At 41.3% G+C, this 23,108-nt stretch overlaps 1 protein-coding gene across 1 annotated transcript; it reads left to right on the top strand.

The window, feature by feature from the left end:
- Positions 1-1,300: 1,300 nt before the first annotated feature.
- LOC140318451 (protocadherin-10-like) lies at positions 1,301-22,709 on the top strand. The gene is made up of 5 exons (XM_072396274.1): positions 1,301-3,814; positions 4,546-4,586; positions 4,801-4,907; positions 17,487-17,644; positions 20,797-22,709. Exons 1-5 carry the CDS (start codon positions 1,304-1,306, stop codon positions 20,932-20,934), a joined length of 2,955 nt encoding a protein of 984 aa, XP_072252375.1. The 5' UTR covers positions 1,301-1,303; the 3' UTR covers positions 20,935-22,709.
- Positions 22,710-23,108: the final 399 nt, after the last annotated feature.

Below are 23,108 nucleotides of genomic sequence, written 5' to 3'. Positions count from 1 at the left end.
TAATTGACATCATGCAATCATCATCTGGCATTTCCTTTCACCTCATACAAGATCCACTCATAAAATAGCATTTCATATACAGTATAAATGAGAAAATCAAATGTAACATAATTTTACAGACATCTTCCTCATGATTCAGATTCCGGATAGAATGCATATCGCTAGGGGTCGCATGCGGTCCACGGACCAGCTTCTCTACCTGACACACTTCGGATCTTGTGTACCGAGATGAAAAGGCAAAACAAACAAAAAAAAAAACGTTTAGACTGTTTATTACAACCAATAGTCTTGTGACCTGAATGGCGAAGGATTCGTATCACTGTATTTGCATACAATAACCCGTTAGTCGAGCACAACCTTCGTGCTCATAAATGCCTTTGGCATCATGTCAACAAGTCCTCCACTCACTCTAATTAAATACTGGTTCATTAGTCATCTGCTGGAGGGATGGTGATATAATAATAAATCTCAAGAAAATATAAGTAATAAATAAATGCCAAGCTTCTACCCCTGTTTTCTCATACGTCAGATACTCTTAAGAGAAAGCAGTCCAAGTTTGAGGGGGAGGTAAAGAGAGATAGACAAGGGGTGAGGAAGACGAGGACTACGCTGACAGGCAACATTCGTAACCAATGACAGCCATGGGGCTACGGGGGAGGCGAGATGAGGGACCAAAAGCTAATACTTGAGTGAACAGCAGTAGTACAGTGGAGAAGACGGAGGTGAGGACGGAGGTTTAATGAAGAAAGAAAAACGAGTGATTTTTTTTTCTGACTACGGACCATCGCTGAAGAGTAAATATAAGCCTCATGATTCTTATTTGGATTATAGTTTAAAATAATTTCGAAGTCCCTTCCTGGATTCACCACGACAGCGGCACTGCTTTTCGCTTGAATGCGCGCTGTATCTTGGAGGCGCATATGAAAAGCAAGACAACGGAGCTAGAAGAGAAAAAAGCTTCTGCAATCATTTAAACTCATTTAGAACCAAAATGTATCTGCTTCAATCGGACAGATTTGTCTGGAACGCATCCCATAACATTGGAGAGCTTACGCATTTGAGAGACATTTACCCCCAGGCTGAAATGGGTGATGGATATTGGCATTTTTTTATTAGTAGAGAATAATAAGACTTGTTATCTTGTTTTTATTGTAATTATTATTATCATTATTATTATTATTATTATTAGTAGTAGTAGTATTTATTTTATTCTTATATACATATATATACGCATATATATATATATATTTTTTTTTTCAAAATTATTTATTCATTTATTTTTTCCCGGTACACTTGTACAGCGATGATTGTGCTTTTGATTATCCTGGTCATTACGGACGAAGCACTTACTCAAATACGTTACTCTCTCTTGGAGGAAGCAGACCATGGCACTTTGGTAGGTAATATCGCTGAAGACCTGGGACTGGACCTGAATAAGCTGGCGTCCCGTCGCTTTCAAATAGTCCCAAGCTCTCGGACACCGTATCTGGAGGTGAACCTTGAGAATGGCGTCCTGTTTGTAAATGAGAAAATCGACAGGGAGCAAATCTGTAAGCAGAGCACTAACTGCCAGCTCAATGTGGAGGTGTTCCTGGAGAACCCATTGGAGCTGTTTCGGATTGAAATCGAGGTGGTGGACATTAATGACAACCCGCCCAGTTTTCCAGAGACAGACATCACTGTTGAGATCTCAGAAAGCGCCTCTCCAGGCACCCGTTTCCCCTTGGAGAGTGCCTTTGACCCGGACGTGGGCTCTAACGCTTTACGCACGTATGATATAACAACTAATAACTACTTTTATCTGGACGTACAGATCCAAACGGACGGAAACAAGTTCGCGGAGCTCGTCTTAGAGAAGCCGTTGGACAGGGAGCAACAGGCGGTACACAGGTACGTGTTAACAGCGATGGACGGCGGTCAACCCCCTCGTACTGGCACAGCGCTGCTTGTGGTCAGAGTGTTAGACTCTAATGACAACGTTCCTGTGTTTGACCAGTCCGTCTACACAGTGAGCCTCTCGGAGAACATTCCAGTGGGAACGGTGGTCATAGAGCTAAATGCCACCGACTTAGACGAGGGACTTAACGGGGAAATAATTTATTCCTTCAGTAACCACATCTCCAACCGCGTAAAAGACCTGTTTTGCATCGATTCGCGCACCGGGCGTATCGAGGTGCATGGGGAGGTAGATTTCGAGGAGAGCAGCTTGTATCAAATCTTCGTCCAGGCGAAGGATCTTGGACCAAACGCCGTGCCTGCACACTGTAAAGTGCTAGTCAAAGTCGCCGACATGAACGACAATGCACCTGAAATCACTTTCAGCACCGTGTCTGAGTCACTGAGTGAAAAAGCAGCTCCTGGTACTGTCATCGCATTGTTGAGTGTGACGGATCTGGACGCAGGGAAGAACGGCCAGATCCGTGTGGAAATCATCGGCGATGTCCCGTTCAAATTGAAGTCCTCCTTCAAAAATTATTTCACCTTGGTGACTGACGGGCTACTTAACCGCGAGCAGACTGGCTCCTACTCTGTCACTGTGGTCGCGCAGGATAAAGGAACACCTTCCCTTGCCACTAATAAGTCCATACAAGTCCAGGTGTCAGATGAGAACGACAACACCCCCACATTTACACAGTCGACATATGATGTGTATGTGACAGAGAATAATGTGCCAGGGGCATACATACATGCTGTAACGGCTCTGGATCATGACATTGGACTAAATTCACTGATCAGCTACTCCATAGTAGAATGTGACATTCAGGGCATGTCAGTGAAAACTTATGTGTCAATTAATGAGGAAACAGGATATCTTTATGCACTCAGGTCCTTTGATTATGAGCAACTGAAGGATTTCACATTCATGGTGCAGGCCAAAGATGCAGGCACCCCAAAGCTCTCCTCAAATGCCACAGTCAAAGTTGTAATTGTGGACCAGAATGACAACTGCCCCCTAGTGCTTGGTCCTCTGGGAAAGAATGGAACAGCTAGGGAGCCCCTTCCCCGCTCAGCTGAACCAGGCTACCTGGTGTCCCGTATTGTGGCCATGGATGCAGATGATAGCGAGAATGCTCGCTTGTCCTACAGCATCCAGAGGGGTAATGAGAATGGCATATTCAGGATGGACTGGAGGACAGGTGAACTCAGGACGGCAAGGCGGGTATCAGCTAAGCGAGATCCCCATCAGTTGTATGAGCTACTGATTGAGGTGAGAGACCACGGCCAGCCACCACTGTCATCTAGTGCCAGTGTACTTGTGATGCTGGTGGATAGCCTGGCTGACAGCCAGGGTGGCGGGGACAAAGTGGGCACCAGAAATGTCAAAGATGATACCTTGGATCTCACCCTCATTCTTATCATTGCCCTTGGCTCTGTCTCCTTTATCTTCCTCATTGTCATGATTGTTCTGGCTGTGCGCTGCATGAAGGACAAAAAGCTGAACCTTTACACCTGCCTGACAAGCGAATGCTGTCTTGGCTGTAGCTCCTGCTGCTCACGACAGAGCCGATCTCACAGAAAAAAGTTCAATAAGTCAGACATCATGCTGGTGCAAAGCGCTGTTAATATTAGTGGTGGTGGTATGGCTCAAGTTCCTGTGGAGGAGTTGGGCAGCTTCAGTGTCCACCACCAAAACCAGAACTATTGCTACCAGGTTTGTCTGACACCTGAATCTGCCAAAACTGACCTCATGTTCCTAAAGCCGTGTAGTCCATCAAGGAGCACAAACACCGATCATACCCCATGTGGGGCCATAGTGTCAGGGTACACAAACACGCCTGACATCATATCAAATGGCAGCATTTTATCAAATGAGGTAAGAGACCATCTCATGCTTAAATATATATATATATATATGTGTGTGTGTGTGTATGTATGTATCTATGTGAGTCATACAGGAGCCATTTCTTTACTCAGTTTTTTTCCCTCAGTTCAATAGTATGCCAGCTTGTTGTTCACGAGTGCGTATACACTTTATGATAGTGAATTCTGACACATTTCAGGTTGATTAGAGGATTGGTTAAACACATGTTGCTTCTTATTGCCTATGGGAAGAGTTGGCCCTGAAAAAGCAATGACTGCATGTTTATATTGTGCTTCTGGTCATTGAAACTAATAAATATTATGTATTGGCTAAGAGGCTGCTTGTAGCTGTGGGAGTAGCTATGTGTGTGTGTGACCAAGTCTTCCAGGAGATTAACATTTGCATTAAGTCTAGTGGTCAAGATGTTACTCACTATGATGATGTATTACAGAACTGTGGCAGCCTGATGATGCACTATTTTGTCTTGAGTCTTAGTTGCATGTTTTCTTCGCTCCCTCCCACCTTGATGAAAATTACTCTAAATTAAACACATAATCCTCATCAGATTTGACTGACATATGTAATTTAACATTAATTTATTGCTAATGTCTGCATGCGACTGTGTGCCTTGCATAATTTCTGATGCAATGGTCACAGCATTATCTTTCTGTTAAACTTTTTTGTCCTAATAATGTTATATGAGGTTATTTTGTGACACACTGAATAACCGCCTTCTCTTTCAGACCAAACGTTACCTGGTTGATAAGCCAAGACGTGTCAACAGGTAAATACAGAGACAGATTCTCACTGCAGCTTCTCCTCTCTCTACCTTGTCATGCCCTCTTGGAATACAGCTCATATCCTTTTACTCAATGGAGTCCATTATATAGTAACAGTAAATATTGTGATAATACTGATGATGAGGACATGAAATCGGAACGATGAATTGCAGTATGAAAATAGTGAGGGTGGTTTTTGATTGATTGTTATGTTTTCAGTTCAGCTTTTCAAGAGACAGATCTGGTCAGCTCCAAAGATAGTGGCCACGGAGACAGCGAGCAGGGAGACAGTGACCAGGATGCCATAAATCGTGGCCAGTCTTCTGGTAAGACTGACTGTATATGAATAACCTTGTTTTCTCAACAAGCACATTTGAATTCTTTAAGCTGAACACTGAGTGGGTATATCAACGGCTCTCAGGTTTCTATTGAGCTTTAGTAGAATTTGCTAATGTGCATGCCCTTACTATGCAGAATCCTGTCCCTCCAGTTAGAAAATTAAAGCTTGTTTTAATTAGGGCTGCTATAATGCACAGCTGTAGTTATCATCATCTGAGGCATTTCATTGTTTACAGCAATCAATTTTTAGGCATCTAGTTACACTGGTGTATGATTTTGTAATCCATCCATCCATTTTCTATACCGGCTTAATCCATCAGTCGGTTTGCGGGAGGGCTGGAGCCTATCCCAGCGGTCATTGGGTGAGAGGTGGGGTGCACCCTGGACAGGTCGCCAGTCCATCACAGGGCCACACAGAGACAAACGAGACAAACAACCACACATGCTATTACTCTTCAATTGCACATTGTTGCTATTTCTCTTTTTCTTTTTTCACTTTTTACTTTTTTGCCTAAGCTCATACAATAGGGCCTGTTGAGTTATGAATGCTGGTTTTATGTCTTCATTCAGTGTTTGATGTGGGTAGTCTATAGATTGAGCCTGTCATCATGTCTCATCAGCCAAACCAAGGCCCAATCGGAAGGTCGGTGGCTCGACTCTGGCTTCCCCGGGCTACATGTCGAAGCGTCCTTGGGCAAGACACTGAATCCCACGTTGCCTCCCAGTGTATCACTGGGGTATGAATGTGTGTATGAATGCTTAGAAAGCACGTAGTTATGAATCTTAAGACGTGCTGTATGAGTGTGTGTGAGTGGGGTGAATGCGGCATGTAGTGAAGCGCTTTGAGTGGTCAGTTAGACTAGAAAAGCACTGTACAAGTACATGTCCATTTATGTTGAGCTCCTATATGCTTTTGTTGAGAAAGATGACAGGCTAGCTAGACATTTGGAGACTTATCTTATTCACTGAAAAATCTACTCTGTTGAATTCATATATTTGTAAATCTGATTCTGATGGAGTCAGTGCTTCACCAGCCATGAACCTCACCGCACGTCACTGCTTATATGTGACTTTAGTGCAAGATATGCTGACAGAATTTTCTGTGTTCTACATTCTGTGTTGAGGTGGAGTGCAGATACTATACTCTGTAACTTGACTTTCATTTAGATTGCTCTTTATTCAGATTTCTGGGTGTGTAGACATACTGTGGTTTTAACAGTTCTAGCTGAAATGTTTTTATCTTTCTGATTTGATAGACTGTTAAATGTACCAAGAGAACATACATTTTTTCTGAAAATGTCAAAAAGAAAATTGCCATGAGACCTGTGATCCTTGCTTCATCCAGACCTGTATAGATCTGATCTGGGAAGGAAGGAAATTTATTTTTAAATCGGAGACAGTTAGTCCATTATTTTCTTTGGGTCGTTGTAGTGTAGACAGACGGATCCTAGCCCATTTGCCAGCCCAGATGAACTTAGAAAATTGTAAATGTGTATTGTCAAAACATTTCGTAGACGGTTGAATGGGTAGCATAAGAAAGGATTTTTTTAGAATGGTAACTAGCTTGCATAGAGAGCTTCATCTTTTGGGGTCTGCAGTTACTTTTTGTATGTGCTCAGTGTAGTTATCTGGTAGAATAGTTGACAGGGAGTCACTTATATTAATACTTGGATAAACAAAGGAAGTCACCATTGGAATAAATGGGGATAGTGAGATATAGTCTTTTATATGACTGATTAGCATCAGTGCAAATTTGGACCACTTTCCCTTACAGCTAGATAGATTGTGAAATTTATCAATTAACTGCAAGACATGAGGAACTGTTTGATTAATATTGGACAAATAGAGTGAGATGTCATTGGCATATAGCAAAATATGATGAGGCGTCTAGTGGTGTGATTGGTGAAATAGTCTAGTTTTGTCTCACAGCCTGTGCAAGGGGTTTTAAAGGTAGAGCAAAAAATTGGGGGAAGAGGGGACAGCTCTGCCTTATACCTCAGTGCTGTTCAAAAGGGGGAAGTTTGCAAACCCAGTTTGTACTGAGGCAGTGGGAGAGCAATAGAGACCATTAACCATTTCAATGAATGTTGGCCCAAATCTGTGGTGTTCAAAAACGAACTGCAAGTTCGAAGCGATCAATTGCCTTTTCTGTGTCAAGTGAGTTCTCACTTGACTGTGGTGGAGTCGTGAGAGGCATCAGCTAGATTAGTGATATGGAGTAACCTCCTTGAATTATGCACTGCCATCCACCCTTTAATAAAACCTGTTTGGTCATGATGATCAAGTTTGGCAATAAAGGGTTATGTCTTGCAACCAGTACCTTTGTAAATATTTTAACAAATAATAAATATTTCAGCACAGATTAAAGAAATGGGTCTAAAGCTGGAACAATCCAAAGGGTCTTTTTTTTTTTTTGCACTTACGTCTTGCTGTTGGGACGGCAAACCCAAACATGACTATACAGATAAGGCTGAAGGACACAACAGCGAGGCAAACAATACCCAGCCCTCCCCCCTCACTTCACATAACCCAAGGTCTCCAAAGGATGTCTGTATCCCAGACAGGACTCCAGCGACCACCATCTACCAGGAAATGCAGGGCAGCCCCTCCTCTTACATCATCTGTCCTGGCAGAGCACGGCACAAGGGACATCCCAGTAGAGTCGTCCCAGTAGAGTGCCTGTGTAGAAATCCCTCCGTTACCAATAGCCACAAGTAGCCTCATAACAGCACCTATTGTAACAGGTGGTGTATGGACCCAATTGCAGTACAAAGGAGTCAGAAGACAGTGGTAAAAAGTTCAAGGCTTTACTGAGACTCTGGCAGACAGACAAACGGTTTAGAAACCAGCAAACCGGAATCAGGAGAGGAGAGGAGAGGCAAAGTTCTTGGTCAGGGACAGAAGGCTGGGTCGAATTACCAGGAGGCAGACGAAGCAGGGAATCAGGGACAGGCGAGGTCGGTACCGGTAAAGCTGGCAGGAGAACGCTGGAAAGACATGCATGGCAAAGAACAATCTGGCAAAGGACTAATTGTGGAGCTGGTGACTATATGCTGGGCTGATTGCATGTGATGAGAGGCAGCTGTGTGCACAGGTGAATGGAGTGAACTGATGAGGTGTGTGTGGCTGACAGGCTGAGTGGGGCAGAAGCAGGATCAATGGAAAATTACTGATGGTTGGATGACTAAACTGTGACACCTATGAGCTAACAGAGCTATAGTACACGTTTGTTCATTCATTCTTCTTAAAGTATTGGTGAAATAAAGACAGATAATGCCTTATTTAGATGCTGCATCGTCCCTGTCCCTGTCACTCCTTTATATGGATATACGCCGATCACGTGTTTTCTAAATAGCTTCCGAAGGACGCCGACTTTCGCCAAACTGTTCTCTGTGAATAGATAAACGTATTTCATGCCAGAAATAAGGTCTAGGTTTAAAAATTTAAGGAGTGGTTTTCAGTTCTTGTTAATTGTTTTATAGACACCTCTGTTAGAGGAGCGTTGCGTTTCGGTTTTTAATGAATGTTTCATAGTTCCTACACTAGTGGAGCGATTTTGTGTTTTGTTTTAGAGATCTTTGCACCGCAATTAAAGGTGAGCTTATAGTTAAGAGTTAAGTTTTATAGTACCTCCCTTAGCCATAGTTATTGAGGAGAGTGCTTCGGGAGTTTCACAGCCCTTTTGCTTTGCTCTGTGTGGAGATCCTCAACCTGTTGTTTATAAATAAACACTTTTGCCTTGAAACCGACCCTGCACTTGTGTCCTGAGGCCTTGACAATAATAGACATTTTCTGGTCCCTGTAGAAAGATCCTTCTTTAATAGCAAATTTAATAGAATCAAGTATCAGTGTGCCAACAACTTCCTAAAGTGCAAGACATAATTCTGGCAGAATTCCATTTGTTGCCCGGTCGACAACCCTCCAGCACCTCGGCTAGCTTTTTCAGGACTTGGTCATGGCACCATCTGTAGCATCCCTGAGAGAGTGCGATCTTACAGCCTGACAGGATGTGCTTGAGGCTTGCATTTGGGGGCACTGCAGAGTGAGCAGCATTCTTCACTCCCAAAACATTTGTGAAGGTTCCGAGGACAGGGAAGCCTGTCGTAGGTTGAGCGAATGAGGAAGCTGAGTCTTGCCTGTGTAATCTTTCACGGGTCTGACCAACTGATGTTACAGTTGACAACTGTCAACTGTCAGGATGTCCAGCTTCCTTGTCCGCCTTGCGTCATAGCTTTGATCTTCTAGCGCTCTTCCTCCATCCTCGTCACCTCTACCACCACCATCTCCTTCCTCTCTTTATGATTGACCTTGGACCAGAAACATGGCACCTCTCCCCATCCCAGCCCTGCTCTTCCTGCCTGGACTCTGCCAACGACCTCTTGGTGTTGCAATCGACTGACAGCTTGGTTGAGCTCAGTCTGGGCATTCCACTTCTAGCCGGTAGGAACCTTGGCGTTTGTGTTCCTTACGGACTGGTCTTTGGACTCCCTCAGCTTGAGAACCAGCCTGGTCTTCTCTTGCATGTAGCCCAAACATGGACTGCAATGGTAGCTGCAGTGTGTTCTTCCCAAAGAGGCCGGTTTCAGAGAGGCACCGTGGGAGCCTCAACCACTTTCGGATGAATGAGTTGGCTTTTCCATCCATCTTACTTGCAGTTGATAAGGGGATCTTGCTCATTTTCAAGGGCCACATAACCCTCCTGTAGAGTAGTTAGAGACAAAGGGTTAACTGTTGCATTTAAAATCCCAACCTATATACAGATGGCAGTCGTGAAAAGAAAGCAGCGTTTGGAGGCAAGTTAAGTTTATTTGTATAGCACAATTCAACGACAAGGTGATTCAGCGTGCTTTACAGAGACATTAAAACAGAAGAAATAAAAAGCATGATTTAAAATTTAAACAAAAGAAAGAAATAAGAACAATAGATAAAATCAGAAAAGATTACATATATGAAAGATAAAATCAATAGTTAAAATATGATTCCGTTCTGAAACTCAAGCTTATTCAAATGCAGCTGAAAATAGATGTGTCTTCAACCTGGACTTAAATACACTGAGTGTTTCAGCTGATCTGAGGCTTTCTGAGAGTTTGTTCCAGACATGTGGAGCATAGAAGCTGAATGCAGCTTCTCCATGTCTGGTTCTGACTCTGGGAACTGATAAAAAAACGGATCCAGATGAACTGAGGGGTCTGGAAGGTTCATAGTGGGTCAGGAGGTCACTGATGTATTTTGGTCTTTGACCATTCAGAGCTTTATAGACCAGCATTAGAACTTTAAAGTCTATCCTCTGATGGACAGGCAGCCAGTGTAAAGACTTCAGAGTTAGATTGATGTGCTCCACTTTTTTTGGTCTTAGTGAGGACTTGAGCAGCTGAGTTCTGGATGAGCTGCAGTTGTCTAACTGACTTTTTACGTAGACCTATAAAGATGCTGTTACAATAATCAAGCCTACTAAAGATGAATGCATGGACTAGTTTTTCCAGGTCCTGCTGAGACATCAGATCTTTTAGCCTTGATATATTCGTAAGGTGATAGTAGGCTGACTTTGTTATTGCCTTAATGTGTTTGTCCAAATTTAGGTCTGAGTCCATCACTACACCCAGATTTCTGGCCTGGTTGGTAGTTTTTACATTTATAGATTGAAACTCTGTGGTGATTTTCAATCGTTTATCTTTGGCTCCAAAGACAATTACCTCAGTTTTGTTTTTGTTTAGCTGGAGGAAGTTGTGGCACATCCAGTCATTAATGTCCTCAATGCATTTACCAAGGGCCTGTACAGGCCCTCGGTCTCCTGGTGAGATTGTAATATATATCTGTGTGTCATCTGCATAGCTATGGTAGTTTATTTGGTTGTTTTTTATAATCTGTGCCAGTGGGAACATGTAGATGTTAAACAGAAGAGGTCCCAGGATGGAACCTTGGGGAACTCCACATGTGATTCTTGTCTGCTCAGATGTAAAGTTACCTATTGACACAAAGTACTTCCTGTTCTCTAAGTATGTTTTAAACCAGTTTAGTACAGTTCCGGAAAGACCCACCCAGTTCTCCAGTCGTCTGAGTAATATATTTTGGTCAGCTGTATCAAAGGCAGCACTGAGATCCAGTAAAACTAAGACTGACATTTTTCCACTGTCTGTATTCAGACATATGTCATTAAACACTTTGGTCAGAGCAGTCTCAGTGCTGTGGTGCTGTCTAAAGCCTGACTGGAAGGTATCATAGCAGTTATTTTTTGTTAAAAAGTAATTAAGCTGTTGAAAAACCGCTTTTTCAATGATCTTACTTAAAAATGGGAGATTTGAGATGGGCCTGTAGTTGTTCCCCTTTGAAAAAACCTGTTGGCAGGATGTCTAAACAGCAAGAGGAGGAGTTCAGGTGACGTAAGATGTCCTCCAGGTCTTTACTGTAAATGGGTTGAAACAGTGTCATGGTGCTTAAACCGGTTTTCTGTGGACACGGTACATATGCTGAACCTGCTGCTGATGTACCGACTGCTTGTCTAATATATTGGACTTTGTCTATGAAGAATTTGGCAAAGTCATTGCAGGCCATGGTGGAATGGAGTTCAGTTGCCACTGACACAGGAGGGTTTGTTAGCCTGTCAACTGTAGAAAATAAGGCCCAAGCATTATGACGGTTTTTGGTGATGATGTCAGAGAAGTAGGATTTCCTTGCATTCCTCAGTTATAAATTATAAGAGTGAAGTTTCTCTTTATAGATGTCATAATGAACCTGGAGATTTGTTTTTCTCCATCTGCGCTCAGCTTTCCGACACTCTCTTTTCCCATTTTTCACCAGTGTGGAATTTCGCCATGGAGACTTCTTCCTTCCAGAGATAACCTTCACCTTAATGGGAGCAATAGTATCCATAACATTTAACATTTTAGTATGGAAACTACTGACGAGCTCACTGACTGAACCCCCGGACAGGGCAGGTGTTAAAGAGAAGACCTGGTTAAAGATCTCACTACTGTTTTCAGTTATACACTGTTTTGAGATCACTGCTGTTGAGACATTTGTGTGCACTGAAATCGTACTCTCAAAGAAAACACAGGAATGGTCAGACAGGCCCACATCAGACACAGTAATCTTTTAAATGCTCAGACCCTTTGAGATCACTAAGTCTAGAGTGTGCCCCCTATTGTGCGTGGGCTCTGTTACATGCTGAGTCAGCCCAAAGTTGTCCAGAGTGTTACTCAGGTCTTTAGTCCCTCTGTCCTGAGGGTTGTCCATATGGATGTTAAAATCACCAACAATAATTATACAGTCAAAATCAACACAGATCATAGACGGCAGTTCACTGAGGTCTTCAGAAAAATCTGCACAGTATTTAGGGGGCCTGTAAACATTCAGAAACAGGACTCTGGGTGAGGCCTTCAGCTGTATAGCCATATATTCAAAGGACTGAAAACTTCCAGGAGATAACTGCTTACATTGAAATGATTAATTGAATAAGACTGCGACCCCTCCTCCTCTCCTGCTCACTCTGGCCTCACTGATAAAACTGTAACCAGGAGGGGTTGACTCAATGAGAACAGCAGCACTGTTATTTTGTTCCAACCAAGTTTCAGTTAAAAACATAAAATCCAGGGTGTACTCAGTGGTAAAATCATTAATTAAGAATGTTTTCCCAGCTAAAGACCTAACATTTAATAAAGCCAACTTAAGTGTTTTAGAGATATTGTTTGCCCCCTCGTGTTTGGGAGCAGTCTGTGGCACACAAGGTATGTTTACTTTATTTAAAGATCTTTTTGAGTGCAACTCTCTGTGTTTTGACTGGATCACATATGTTTAAATGCATGACTCCTTCTGTCACCTAAAAGTACAGAAATTTTAAAATCTTCTAATAAATAGGGTCCCAGCTTGTCCTGGGAAAAGTCACGACTGTCAGAATCCACACAGCCTGGACCCTCCACACATCACACATCAGACTGCGGAGACAGTACATGGTGGCAGCGTGAAGGGACAGGAGGGGGTGGGGCTGGGCTCCGTCGCTCAGCGGGGAACCTTTGGTCGCTCTGGTGGGGGGTTTATGGGGGACAATGGGCTGGGGGGTAGATCTAAGCCCAGCATTGACCCGCTCCATCATCTCCTCAGTGAATTTCAGGTGAGGGGAGGAGGAGGGAGAAAGGGAGGGTGAGGAGCACAATGACCTGTCAGGGGTTTGGGGGGCTGGGGAAGGTCCTGGTCCTGGTCATTAGTGCTGTTGAGAGGGTTGGGGGCAAATACAGACCCCTCTTCTTGCCTCTGATGTCTCTCCTTTCCAAAGTTCATCTCGGGTGGGGGGCAGTGGGGGGGCAGATGAAGTAGGAAATAAAATATGTTGGAGGTGAACAGTTTCACCCCTGACTTGTTCCCAAAAATTTTTTAAATTATTAATAAAATGCACTCAGTGGTCAGCACATGCCAATAAAAGCCATTTATTCAGTGCCAGCAACCTGCTGAATCTTTCCTCTCCTCTTCTTACGGGTGGTACAGGTCCACTGATGAATACAGCTGCATTCAGCGAGCTCACTGTGTTTAATAATCCAATGAAGTCCCGTTTCAGAACCTCAGATTGTTGCTTGGATACATCGTTTGACCCTGTATGTAGAACGATGTTTGTCACAGTTGGATATTCATCTGCAATTCCAAGAATTCTCTCCTTCAGATCGTTCACCATATCCCTAGGAAAGCAGAGGCCTTTAGTGTTCTTACCGCAGATCCTTTGTACATCATTTACGGCAGAGTCACCCACAATCAGAGTTTGAGGCCCAGCCTTTAGCTTTCCCTGTGGCCTTTTATTTTCCAACTGGTTTTCAGTCCTTGCCTTGCTGCTTTGGGATGGATGGTCATCCAATAGAGATCCAGAGTCCTTCGTTAGTGGAGCAAATCTGTTCTGCAGTTTCACACTCGGTTGTTTTGGAGGTTTGTTGTTAACCTTCCCATTCACAGATGTCCAGTCTTGTTTCCTCCCATGTACAGGGGTAGAAGAGCTCATCTGCCTCGTAGGAAGTGAAGGCCAGTCGGTTTCTCGTCCTCCCACTTTCAGGAGACATGATTTACTCTTTGGTTTTGCACCGAGACAGTTCCAGGGAGGATTATTATTCGCTGATTTATTATAATGCACACAGTCTACTTTCTTGGTTGTGTTATCTGTGCTCCTTAGCTGTGTGTTAGCTTGCTCATCTCCGCTGTTTTGAATCAATGGCAAGGTTGTTTCATTTCCACATAGTCCATTTACCTCCACATTTACTTCTAAGTGATGAATTTTCGTCTCCAGTACTGCAATCTTCTGCAGGAGGCTGTAGTAGTCATCTGTGGAGAAGGGAGGCATCTTGTTGCTAGTTAGCCTAATGGTTAGCACCTTTCCAGGCTATTTAGCTTTATCTGAGTGCTAGGTGCCCGGACACTGTGTGTAGGCCACGCACACGGAGTTGCTGGCTCGTCAGATAAGTTGTAAAAAGAATAAAAATTATAAAAAAATATTTAAAAAGTCTTGGTTCACTTAAAAGAAAAATAATAGAATTATATCCAAGACTTGTGGAGAGAAATAGAATCATTTAAAAGCAAATTAAGCAGTAAGCAGCAGGAGGAAGCAGAGACGTGTCTGCACTCTTCCGAAGCAGGAAGCAGAAAAAAGTAGAAAGACGCCAAAAGAACCTTCGTACTAAAGGCGCTTATGACAACATAAGTGTACCAGCCACTTGTGGCTTTCCCAGTACTGTTTTGTGGGCGGATCTTTTAACTAATATTAAAACACCCATGGTCTTAGTACTTGTGCAAGAAAAAGCCACAACTTTGAATCGCCTATTTTAAAAGCGATGGACATCCTCTTGTTTTAGATGGGATTCTTGAATTAATGTAACATGTGCATTATTATGATGTAAAAATTGGAGGCGCCGTGTTTCTTTTGTGGAGCTGTTCAAGCCACACACATTACAACTAATTACGTTCAGATCTTCCATCGCTGAGTTTTTTATCGAAATGTCAGGTCATGTCTTGCCAAAAAACTAGGTACCTGCATACCAAAAACAATCCACATTACTATTACAGTCCGTAATGTCCTGTACATCTACCTGAACAAATGTATGTGATCTGCCATTGACCAGAAAGATGCAGGAAACAATGCAACCATACACATGAAATGAGGAAACTGCAAGGTAATATTGATCCCTTTGGTTTAGTAGTTGTAGGTGAAAGCAAGAGCTGTAATATAGCAGTGTCTGTCTGTCTCTAATGTCTGTATGTAATGTACTTACTCACTAACTCACTTTCTTACCAACCTACTTACTTACGAAGATCAGTCTTGTTACAGCCAGGGTGAGTATTTTCCCTCTGACAGCCAAGCTGGGTCAAAACCTGTCATCCAGTGGTGACTGGACTTTTGCTACTTGTCAAGGGCAAGCACTTGAACTCTTTTTTTGTACTTGGACCTGGAGAGAAGAGCTACTCCCGCCACTACTTGCAGGAGAGCAAGTGTTGCCATCTTCACCGCCCTTGGAGCGTTTAAAACATGCAGATTTTTTTGTCTGCTTTTCAGGTGGTTAAAGCTACATATTTTTCCAACATGTGCTCTCTGTCCGCTGGTGGGAGTATACTCACCTGTATGTGCGCACACGTGTCTGTGTTTGTGTGTCCACATCGAACTCCACCGTCCGCGATACAGAGAGCAGAGGAGAATTATAAACACGTAACCATGTAAAGACAGAAATTACATGCCATCATGTAAATAAGATCAATAACTTAAGACTTTTTGGTGTGTTTGATAAAAGAACATGGTATTGACCTGTTCTTTAGGAAAGGTAACCTACTTACTTGTTGTGATCTGATGCTATATAGAAAATAAAATTAACTTGACCTTCAAGGGCGTCGGGGATGCTGTTAGGCAGGCAGGGCGTCCTCCTAATATGATGGTGGAAGAAACACTGCTGTACATCAACTTATCCCAAATAGTTAATTTTTAAGTAAATTTCTTTTTTAAATGTATTTTAGGTGGGTGCCATTCTGTTATTTTGTTTATTGTGAAATACACACTGCCATGAAAGGCAACCACAGAAGAATTTCTAGTTGAAAAATATTTTCTAGTTTCTGTTTTTTTTTTCATAATGCCCTGGACTTTTACAAATTGAACACATTAGATAGCTGCTGTGTCAGAAAAGTTAAACTAATTTATTAGCTTTAGCTCAGTTAAGATGTGTTGCTTCTTCTGCTACTAGCCTATGTGTTTTGTTTTTGTGTGGTTCTTTTTTCTTTTTTTCATAGCAGCAAAACAAAAAGATTATATGTCAGTGCACCAAAATCCCTATACAGTTTTATTAAGTTGTCATCCGGAAAGAGTAATGTTCTTATGAAACCTATTCACAGTGTTACAGACAAAAAACAGCACAAAGAACCAAGCTGGGTTCAGACAGGGCCAGTGAGAGAGGAAGACAGTGTCATTTCAGTTTCTTTTATCTGAGTTATAGAGTTTGAACACACTTGTAAAAATGTAAAGACAGCAGTCTTGGTGTCGCACTGAATAGTGTATTTGATAGTTCTGAGTGTATAAAGACCCATAGGTCTATTATGTGGGAAACAATTTTCAGTTTCTGTGAGAGGCGCATGGATCAGAAGTCGGGGAGAAAGGACTTCAGCAGGCAGCACAGAAAACGGGAGGATTCTGAATGATGATACTGTCATTGAAGCAACAGAGTCCGTCAACATTTGCTCTTGAAATATTTTCTTTTGATTGTGTACTTTTTGTGAATTTGGGTACTTTTCCAGGCTGTTTACTATATTATGCCAAAATAATTCTCTAACAAAGTAGATTCCCCCCTTTACTAACAGATACAGATATGCAGAAGAAAACACACAATCTGCTTACTGGGATGAAAGCAGTCTTAGTCTAATCAGTCTGTATTAGGTACAGAGGGATTAGTATCAGATAGCACTAGCTGGACAGTTCAAATTTATCCCCAAAACAGTGACTCAAATACACACAGCAAGGTGATTTTGGCTTCAGAAAACAGACGGCAAAAACAAACAAACCAAAAAAAAAGAAGCCATATGGGGCAATGAAAGTAATGAAAACAGAAACTTGAGGCTTTCATTCCCCAACTAACTTCTTTCTAACGCTTTCCTCCTTCACTCTTTGACTAAAGGGTAGTTTTTGTCACTTAGAATTTAATAATTAAAAACTCAAATAATAACTGCCCAGACTGGTCCACTTGTACCTGCAGTCAGACAAGCTTATAAAAAGGGAGTAAGAGTGAAGGCCCAGGGCATAGCCAGGCTGGTTATCCAGAGCTTCTGAGTTTGTGGTTTTATTCACGTTTCAGGATAAATTGAGCATTGGTAGATTGTTTGCAATGGCATTGTATCTATTTTGACTTTTAATATAAATTCCACACATTTTTATCTTAATTTTTTAATCTCAGCAGTGATAACACAGAAATCCGTGACATGAAAAATATGTTTCATAAATGCATCTAATGAAAGACTTGCAGAAATAGATCACATATGTTTAAATGCATTTGTGTTTTTGCATATATAAAGTATATTGTGGGATTGTTAACCTAACCCCATTATCTCCCCCCCATCTGCAGATGCTGATCTGTTCTCTAACTGCACAGAGGAGTGTAAGGCTCTGGGTCACTCTGATCGTTGCTGGATGCCAAGCTTTGTGCCTTCTGATGGGCATCAGGGTCTAGACTACCGCAGCAATCTCCACGTGCCTGGCATGGACTCCATCCCAGACACAGAGGTATTCTAAACCACAGCTCAAACAGCTGCTAGGCCATTCTCTACCTCTATTAAAAAGATGCCTCTGTCAGCAACACCTCCACCACCATCAAAACCACTACCACCTTCTCCAAAACCCTCTCCTCAGCCAACACAACAGATCCCAACAGGGAAAGAGTTGGAAGTATTTCTGCCTAGCTCCAGAGCATTTTATAACCCAGCTTATTTAAGTGGGTATCCTGTTTTGCTCCAGTCTAAATTCTTACTCTCTAATATAATAATCAAATTGAGTAGAATATCTTTAAATATCTAAAATACTTTAAATTGGATTTTTTCCCCAGACTGGTTATTGTAAGAAAACAGCTTTGACCTTTGTTCTTTCAGATTTTTTGTCAGTGTATAAATAACTCCTGCCTATTTCTCTGCATTTCCATTACCTCTAATCTTTTTCACACATCATTGCACCTTATAGGAGAAAAAAGACATCTTCGTTAACCTGCCATAGTTTCTACTTGTAATTCACACATGCCAAACTGAGTTTGTTCAGCGACACATAGCTCTGTTCTTACAAACGTCAACCCAACGATACCGCTATTTGTTAGAGTAGAGAAATCTGCTATGTAAGCATACACAAGACCAGCCTTTTTTGACTTGTGTTACTACTTCCCTTGCCAGCTCAGAGGGGCTTCAGCAGCAGATCAACTATGACCTCCCATTTTGCATCTGGACACAAATGACACAATGTGCAACAAGTGTGCATTAGTCCCAACTTGAAAAGGCATATGTGAAAGAGTTCTGAGTGTGTTGATCTTATCCCTCCTCACCTATTGTTTCAATTCTTTTCTACACACACACTCAGACAAACATACAAACCAAGCATACCCACAGTACTGCGGCATTGGAAGGCTCTGATTGAGGTCAGTCAATATGTTAGCAATCAGAAAGATTTGTCACATTATGGCCTCTGCAACATGAGACACTGACTCTCACACTGTAATGACTATTTTTAAATCCGTGAAGAAATGGAGCAGCAAGCGGCAAGCTTAACATCTTGTTTCTGAGGAGAATGTCATTGTGTTAGAGCTGAGGATCAAATAAAACAATTTTTTGGATTATTCTGAACAGAAAAAGGTTAATCAACTAAATAATTTATCTGAAGTCTGTTCAAATGCCACAAAGAAAAAATATCCTTTAATTTATAATTATAATCAATGGCAATCACTCAGCACAGCCAGATGGACTCTCAGAATGTAAACCCCCCCCTTTTGATAATTGTGTATTTTGCAATGGTCTTTCTTTGCTTCTTGTTTTTATGACTGACTGAGTCACTTGATTAATAAGCTAGTAGGCCACCAACTGTTCATTTTACAATTGTCACCAAGTGTGGCGTGGAGGTGAGGAGAGAGGACCTGAATGCAGATTATAAATGAAAAAAAAATTGATTTATTTTAAGAAACTATAACAAAAGGCGTTGCAAAACCTAAACTGACAAAAAAAACCTGACTATGACTATGAAAAAATAACAATGATAACAAAAAACCTGACATGAAACGCCAGTAACAAGGACAAACCTGAATATACAACTTAAGTGAAAGGTGAGGATCTCACAATGAGTGAATGACAACCGGGAGACTAAATACTAGGGAGGGTGATTGGTGAATGAGTGCAGCTGATGACAATGAACACAGGTGAAGGGAGTGGAACTGATCACCAGAGGAGGGAACTGAGGAAAAAGGTGAGAACATGCCAGATCTAAAGATGACACAGAAACAGAACACAGAGCATGACAAAAAATGCAAAACATGACAGACAACAACCATTGTAATCTTCTAAAAATATATGGCTAAATAGCTGAAATAAGAATTTGGCTATATCAGGCTATGACAAGAGGTTAAGAAAAACTAAATGTGATATATAGATTATGAAGATCGATTAAGGTAATTACAACAGTGAGGTGATTGAGCAGTTGTAAGGCAAGGAGATATTTAGGAAGAACTATGAACATTAGACATAAGTACAGTTGTTCTGACTTAAGGTTGTTTATTGATAAGAATACATTAGCACCATCTTAGGGAAATAATAAATTAAAATCTATGAATAATACTGAGGGGGCAGTGCATTATTTTTTTTTTACCATATATGCTTTGCTTGAAGAGCTCATATTATGCTTGATAATATAATCCTTTTCTTGCTTCATTATTCTTCTAGATACTTTACTTTTCAAAGAAGACATTTTCTTTACGTTGTACATTGCCGCAGTGCCTGTTTTAACCCCCTGTCAGCAGCAGTAATTTTCAGCATTTTCAACATTAATTAATTAAAAGTTCTCTTCCCAAAATGTCCCCCCCTAATTAGCTAGACCAATAAATGATGTAAAAGAATGCTTGCTGCTTTCCATGACCTTGATTCTATGAAGTATGGTCCACTAAGAACTGTGTTCTCTCAGAAGAGAAAGCTTATTTTAGGCTATATTATAATAGTACTAAATACCTTATGAAAGCAATCCATTTCTAGTCCATGCTTCAGAATAATCTTAAAAGTTTACTTTTTATATGAACACTGCAGAAACTACTTTAAAGATGAAAAATTGTTTTATTTAAATTTTTACATTTGTCATTGTGAAGCAAACAAGAAATAAAATCCAGAAAACTTCAATGTGCATAATCATTCACCCCAATATCAGTACTTTGTAGGCAAACTTTTGCAACAGTTACAGCTCCAAGTCTCTTAGGGTATTTCTTTATGACTGTGGCACATCTAACCAATGGAATATTTTTTCTCATTGTTCAAAGCTACAGCTCGTTGAAGTTGGATGGGTTCTACTGTTGTACAAAAATGTTTTGATTGTACTAAATATTCTCACTTGGATTGAGGTCCAACATGTTTGAATGTTTTACCTTAAAACTCCCGAGTGTTCTTTTAGCCTTATGCTATTGTTATTGTCCTGCTGGAAAATTAACCTCAGTCTCAAATCTCTTGAAGACTGATGTAAGCATTGGTTGTTTTCTTGCCAGTCTTCTATAAAGCCCAGCTCTTCTAAATTTAAATGCTGAATGAACTGTACTTATATATTCGCTTTTCTTGTCCAGCTGACCATTCAAAGCGTTTTTACTCTGCAAGCCACAGTCACTTATTTACAAACACACTCATACAGTCCTTTTTTCTCTATCACAGACATTCACACCAACGGACGCATCGGTAGGCAATGTGGGGTTCAGTTTCTTGTCCAAGGACACTTCATCATGTGGTCTGGAGAAGCGGGAAGTCGAACCACAGACCCTCCGATTGGCAGACAACTGCTCTTCCTCCTGAGCTACAGCTGCTCAATGTATGTCGTATAGTGGTCCTATGGACAGATTCACCACTTTTGAGATATCTAGCTCCTTCAGAATAGTAGAGAGAGAGATAGTTCTAATACAAAAAGGCTAAAACTCTCTAATCTGGTCAAGTCAGCCAGTGATATAAAGCGAATCTCCTGCCTTTAAAGGCCAAGGTCTGGATTTAGGGTTAAGTTGGGGCCGGATAAAGTGAGAAGGTGAGGCAGTTTGGTGATAAAGGACTGACAGGGTCAGAGGTTAGACTCCAGCCTGTTTAAGCTCAGCTTCTTACTTTTGTTGTCCTAAATGGCATTACCGTACTATATACTATAGACATGCTATACTCACCCCTAACACATATAATATCTCTGGAGTGAATTGAGGGATGTGAAACTCCCAACCCCCTTTTTGTACGTGTTAAATCTCTAATTCTGTGTGAATGAGCCCATTTAAATGTTGTTTTGCTTTCTGTCAACCTTTTAACTCACCACATTCCCACCCTCAATCCCAGTGCCACCACCACCATCACCACTGTGTATATTTACTCAAACACTTAAATGTCACATACAAATCTAACCAAGGTTTTTGTTATTTTTGCATGCAGCAAGGAAAAGGGTTTACTTGTTCCTTTCAGGTTAACATACCCCAGATTGCATGACTTTGCACAGTTGCTCCTTGTCAATTAGCTATAAAAAAATACATGTCCTTCCTTGCCCTCATCTTTCCTTACCAAGCAAACATCCAAACACAGCAATTAATGACACGAAAAACCATCCCCTTAGGGAACTGCTTAGAACACTACCTGGTTTTAGAAGCACTGTTGGGAGAAAGTGAGAGTCGGAAACGGAGGATGGATGGAGGAATGCAGGTAAATGAATAGCTTTAATGGGAGGATCCATTTTCTCAGCAGGACTGGGAAACCAAAAGAAGAGAACCAACAGGGATGGTGTAGAAATACAACTCTTTACAGCACTGGAAAATACGAGGACTGCATACAAAAAAATGAAAGTCAAATTCAAGTGAGAGCCTTTCAGAGAAACAGCCCTTTAGGCATTGTACTCACAGAGTGAGATGCCAAATTTTATAGAATATTTATGCATTTCAAAATGCAGTACCACTGTTGTAGAGTTTTCTATTCTTTTTGTGTGGTCAAGTGTCTCTGTTGCAATGTACTTTGTCTTTTATAGAAAAAACAAAAGAAAAAAATGTGTGCAAGACATATAATATATATATATATATATATTATGGCATGCCGTTCAGGAAATTAATCTTTGAATATATGGAATGAAACTTTGAATATATTGAATGAACCTTGAATATTTGGAATGAAACTCTGAATATATGGAATGAAACTGAATATATTGAATGAACCTTGAATATATTGAATGAACCTTGAATATATTGAATGAACCTTGAATATATGGAATGAAACTCTGAATATATTGAATGAACCTTGAATATATTGAATGAAACTCTGAATATATTGAATGAACCTTGAATATATGGAATGAACCTTTGAATATATTGAATGAAACTCTGAATATATTGAATGAACCTTGAATATATGGAATGAACCTTTGAATATATGGAATGAAACTCTGAATATATTGAATGAAACTTGACTGACGTCAGACTTCACGGAAGTGCCAGCGGCCATCTTGTCTAAGGTGTGGATACTGTGGCGAAAAGCGAATGACAATGAGTCAGTCCGCTCGGAGTTTCGTAGGAGGAATATTAAAGTATGAGGACATCATTAACACACTGGCGAATGCATGTAAGGGCCAAAATCCTCCCGATAACCCTGCCCGTTCTTCTAACGAAGAAGTCATGGCAGACTTACGACAATAGGCCAGGCAGCTGTTTATCAGGCCAACGTCAGCATGCCTTCAACCTCTCAGGAGTGCCCCAAAACAGTCCCTGTGTGCAATCTCCACCCGTAAACAAGAAAGGGCCCAACACACAAGATGTTGGAATAGATAGGCTTTATTTAAAACAACACGAGGGCCCTGATGTAATATAATGAGCCCTGGTAACACGGCTTCTCCTTAAAAAACAAAAGCAGAACTACTAACAGAACAGTCTGTTGTGTGTAGAGGTCTCTATGGTTAGCTTGATAAAGTTTTCAGTTGATTTAATAAAGGTGAAACACAGTGAATGGCCGTGCGTAAT

This window comes from Leuresthes tenuis, unplaced genomic scaffold (assembly GCF_036924035.1).
Source record: "Leuresthes tenuis unplaced genomic scaffold, fLeuTen1.0.hap1 SCAF_11, whole genome shotgun sequence".
Lineage (NCBI taxonomy): Eukaryota > Metazoa > Chordata > Actinopteri > Atheriniformes > Atherinopsidae > Leuresthes > Leuresthes tenuis.
The sequence above is the reverse complement of the archived record's forward strand: the minus strand, read 5'-3'. Positions and strand labels throughout refer to the sequence as shown.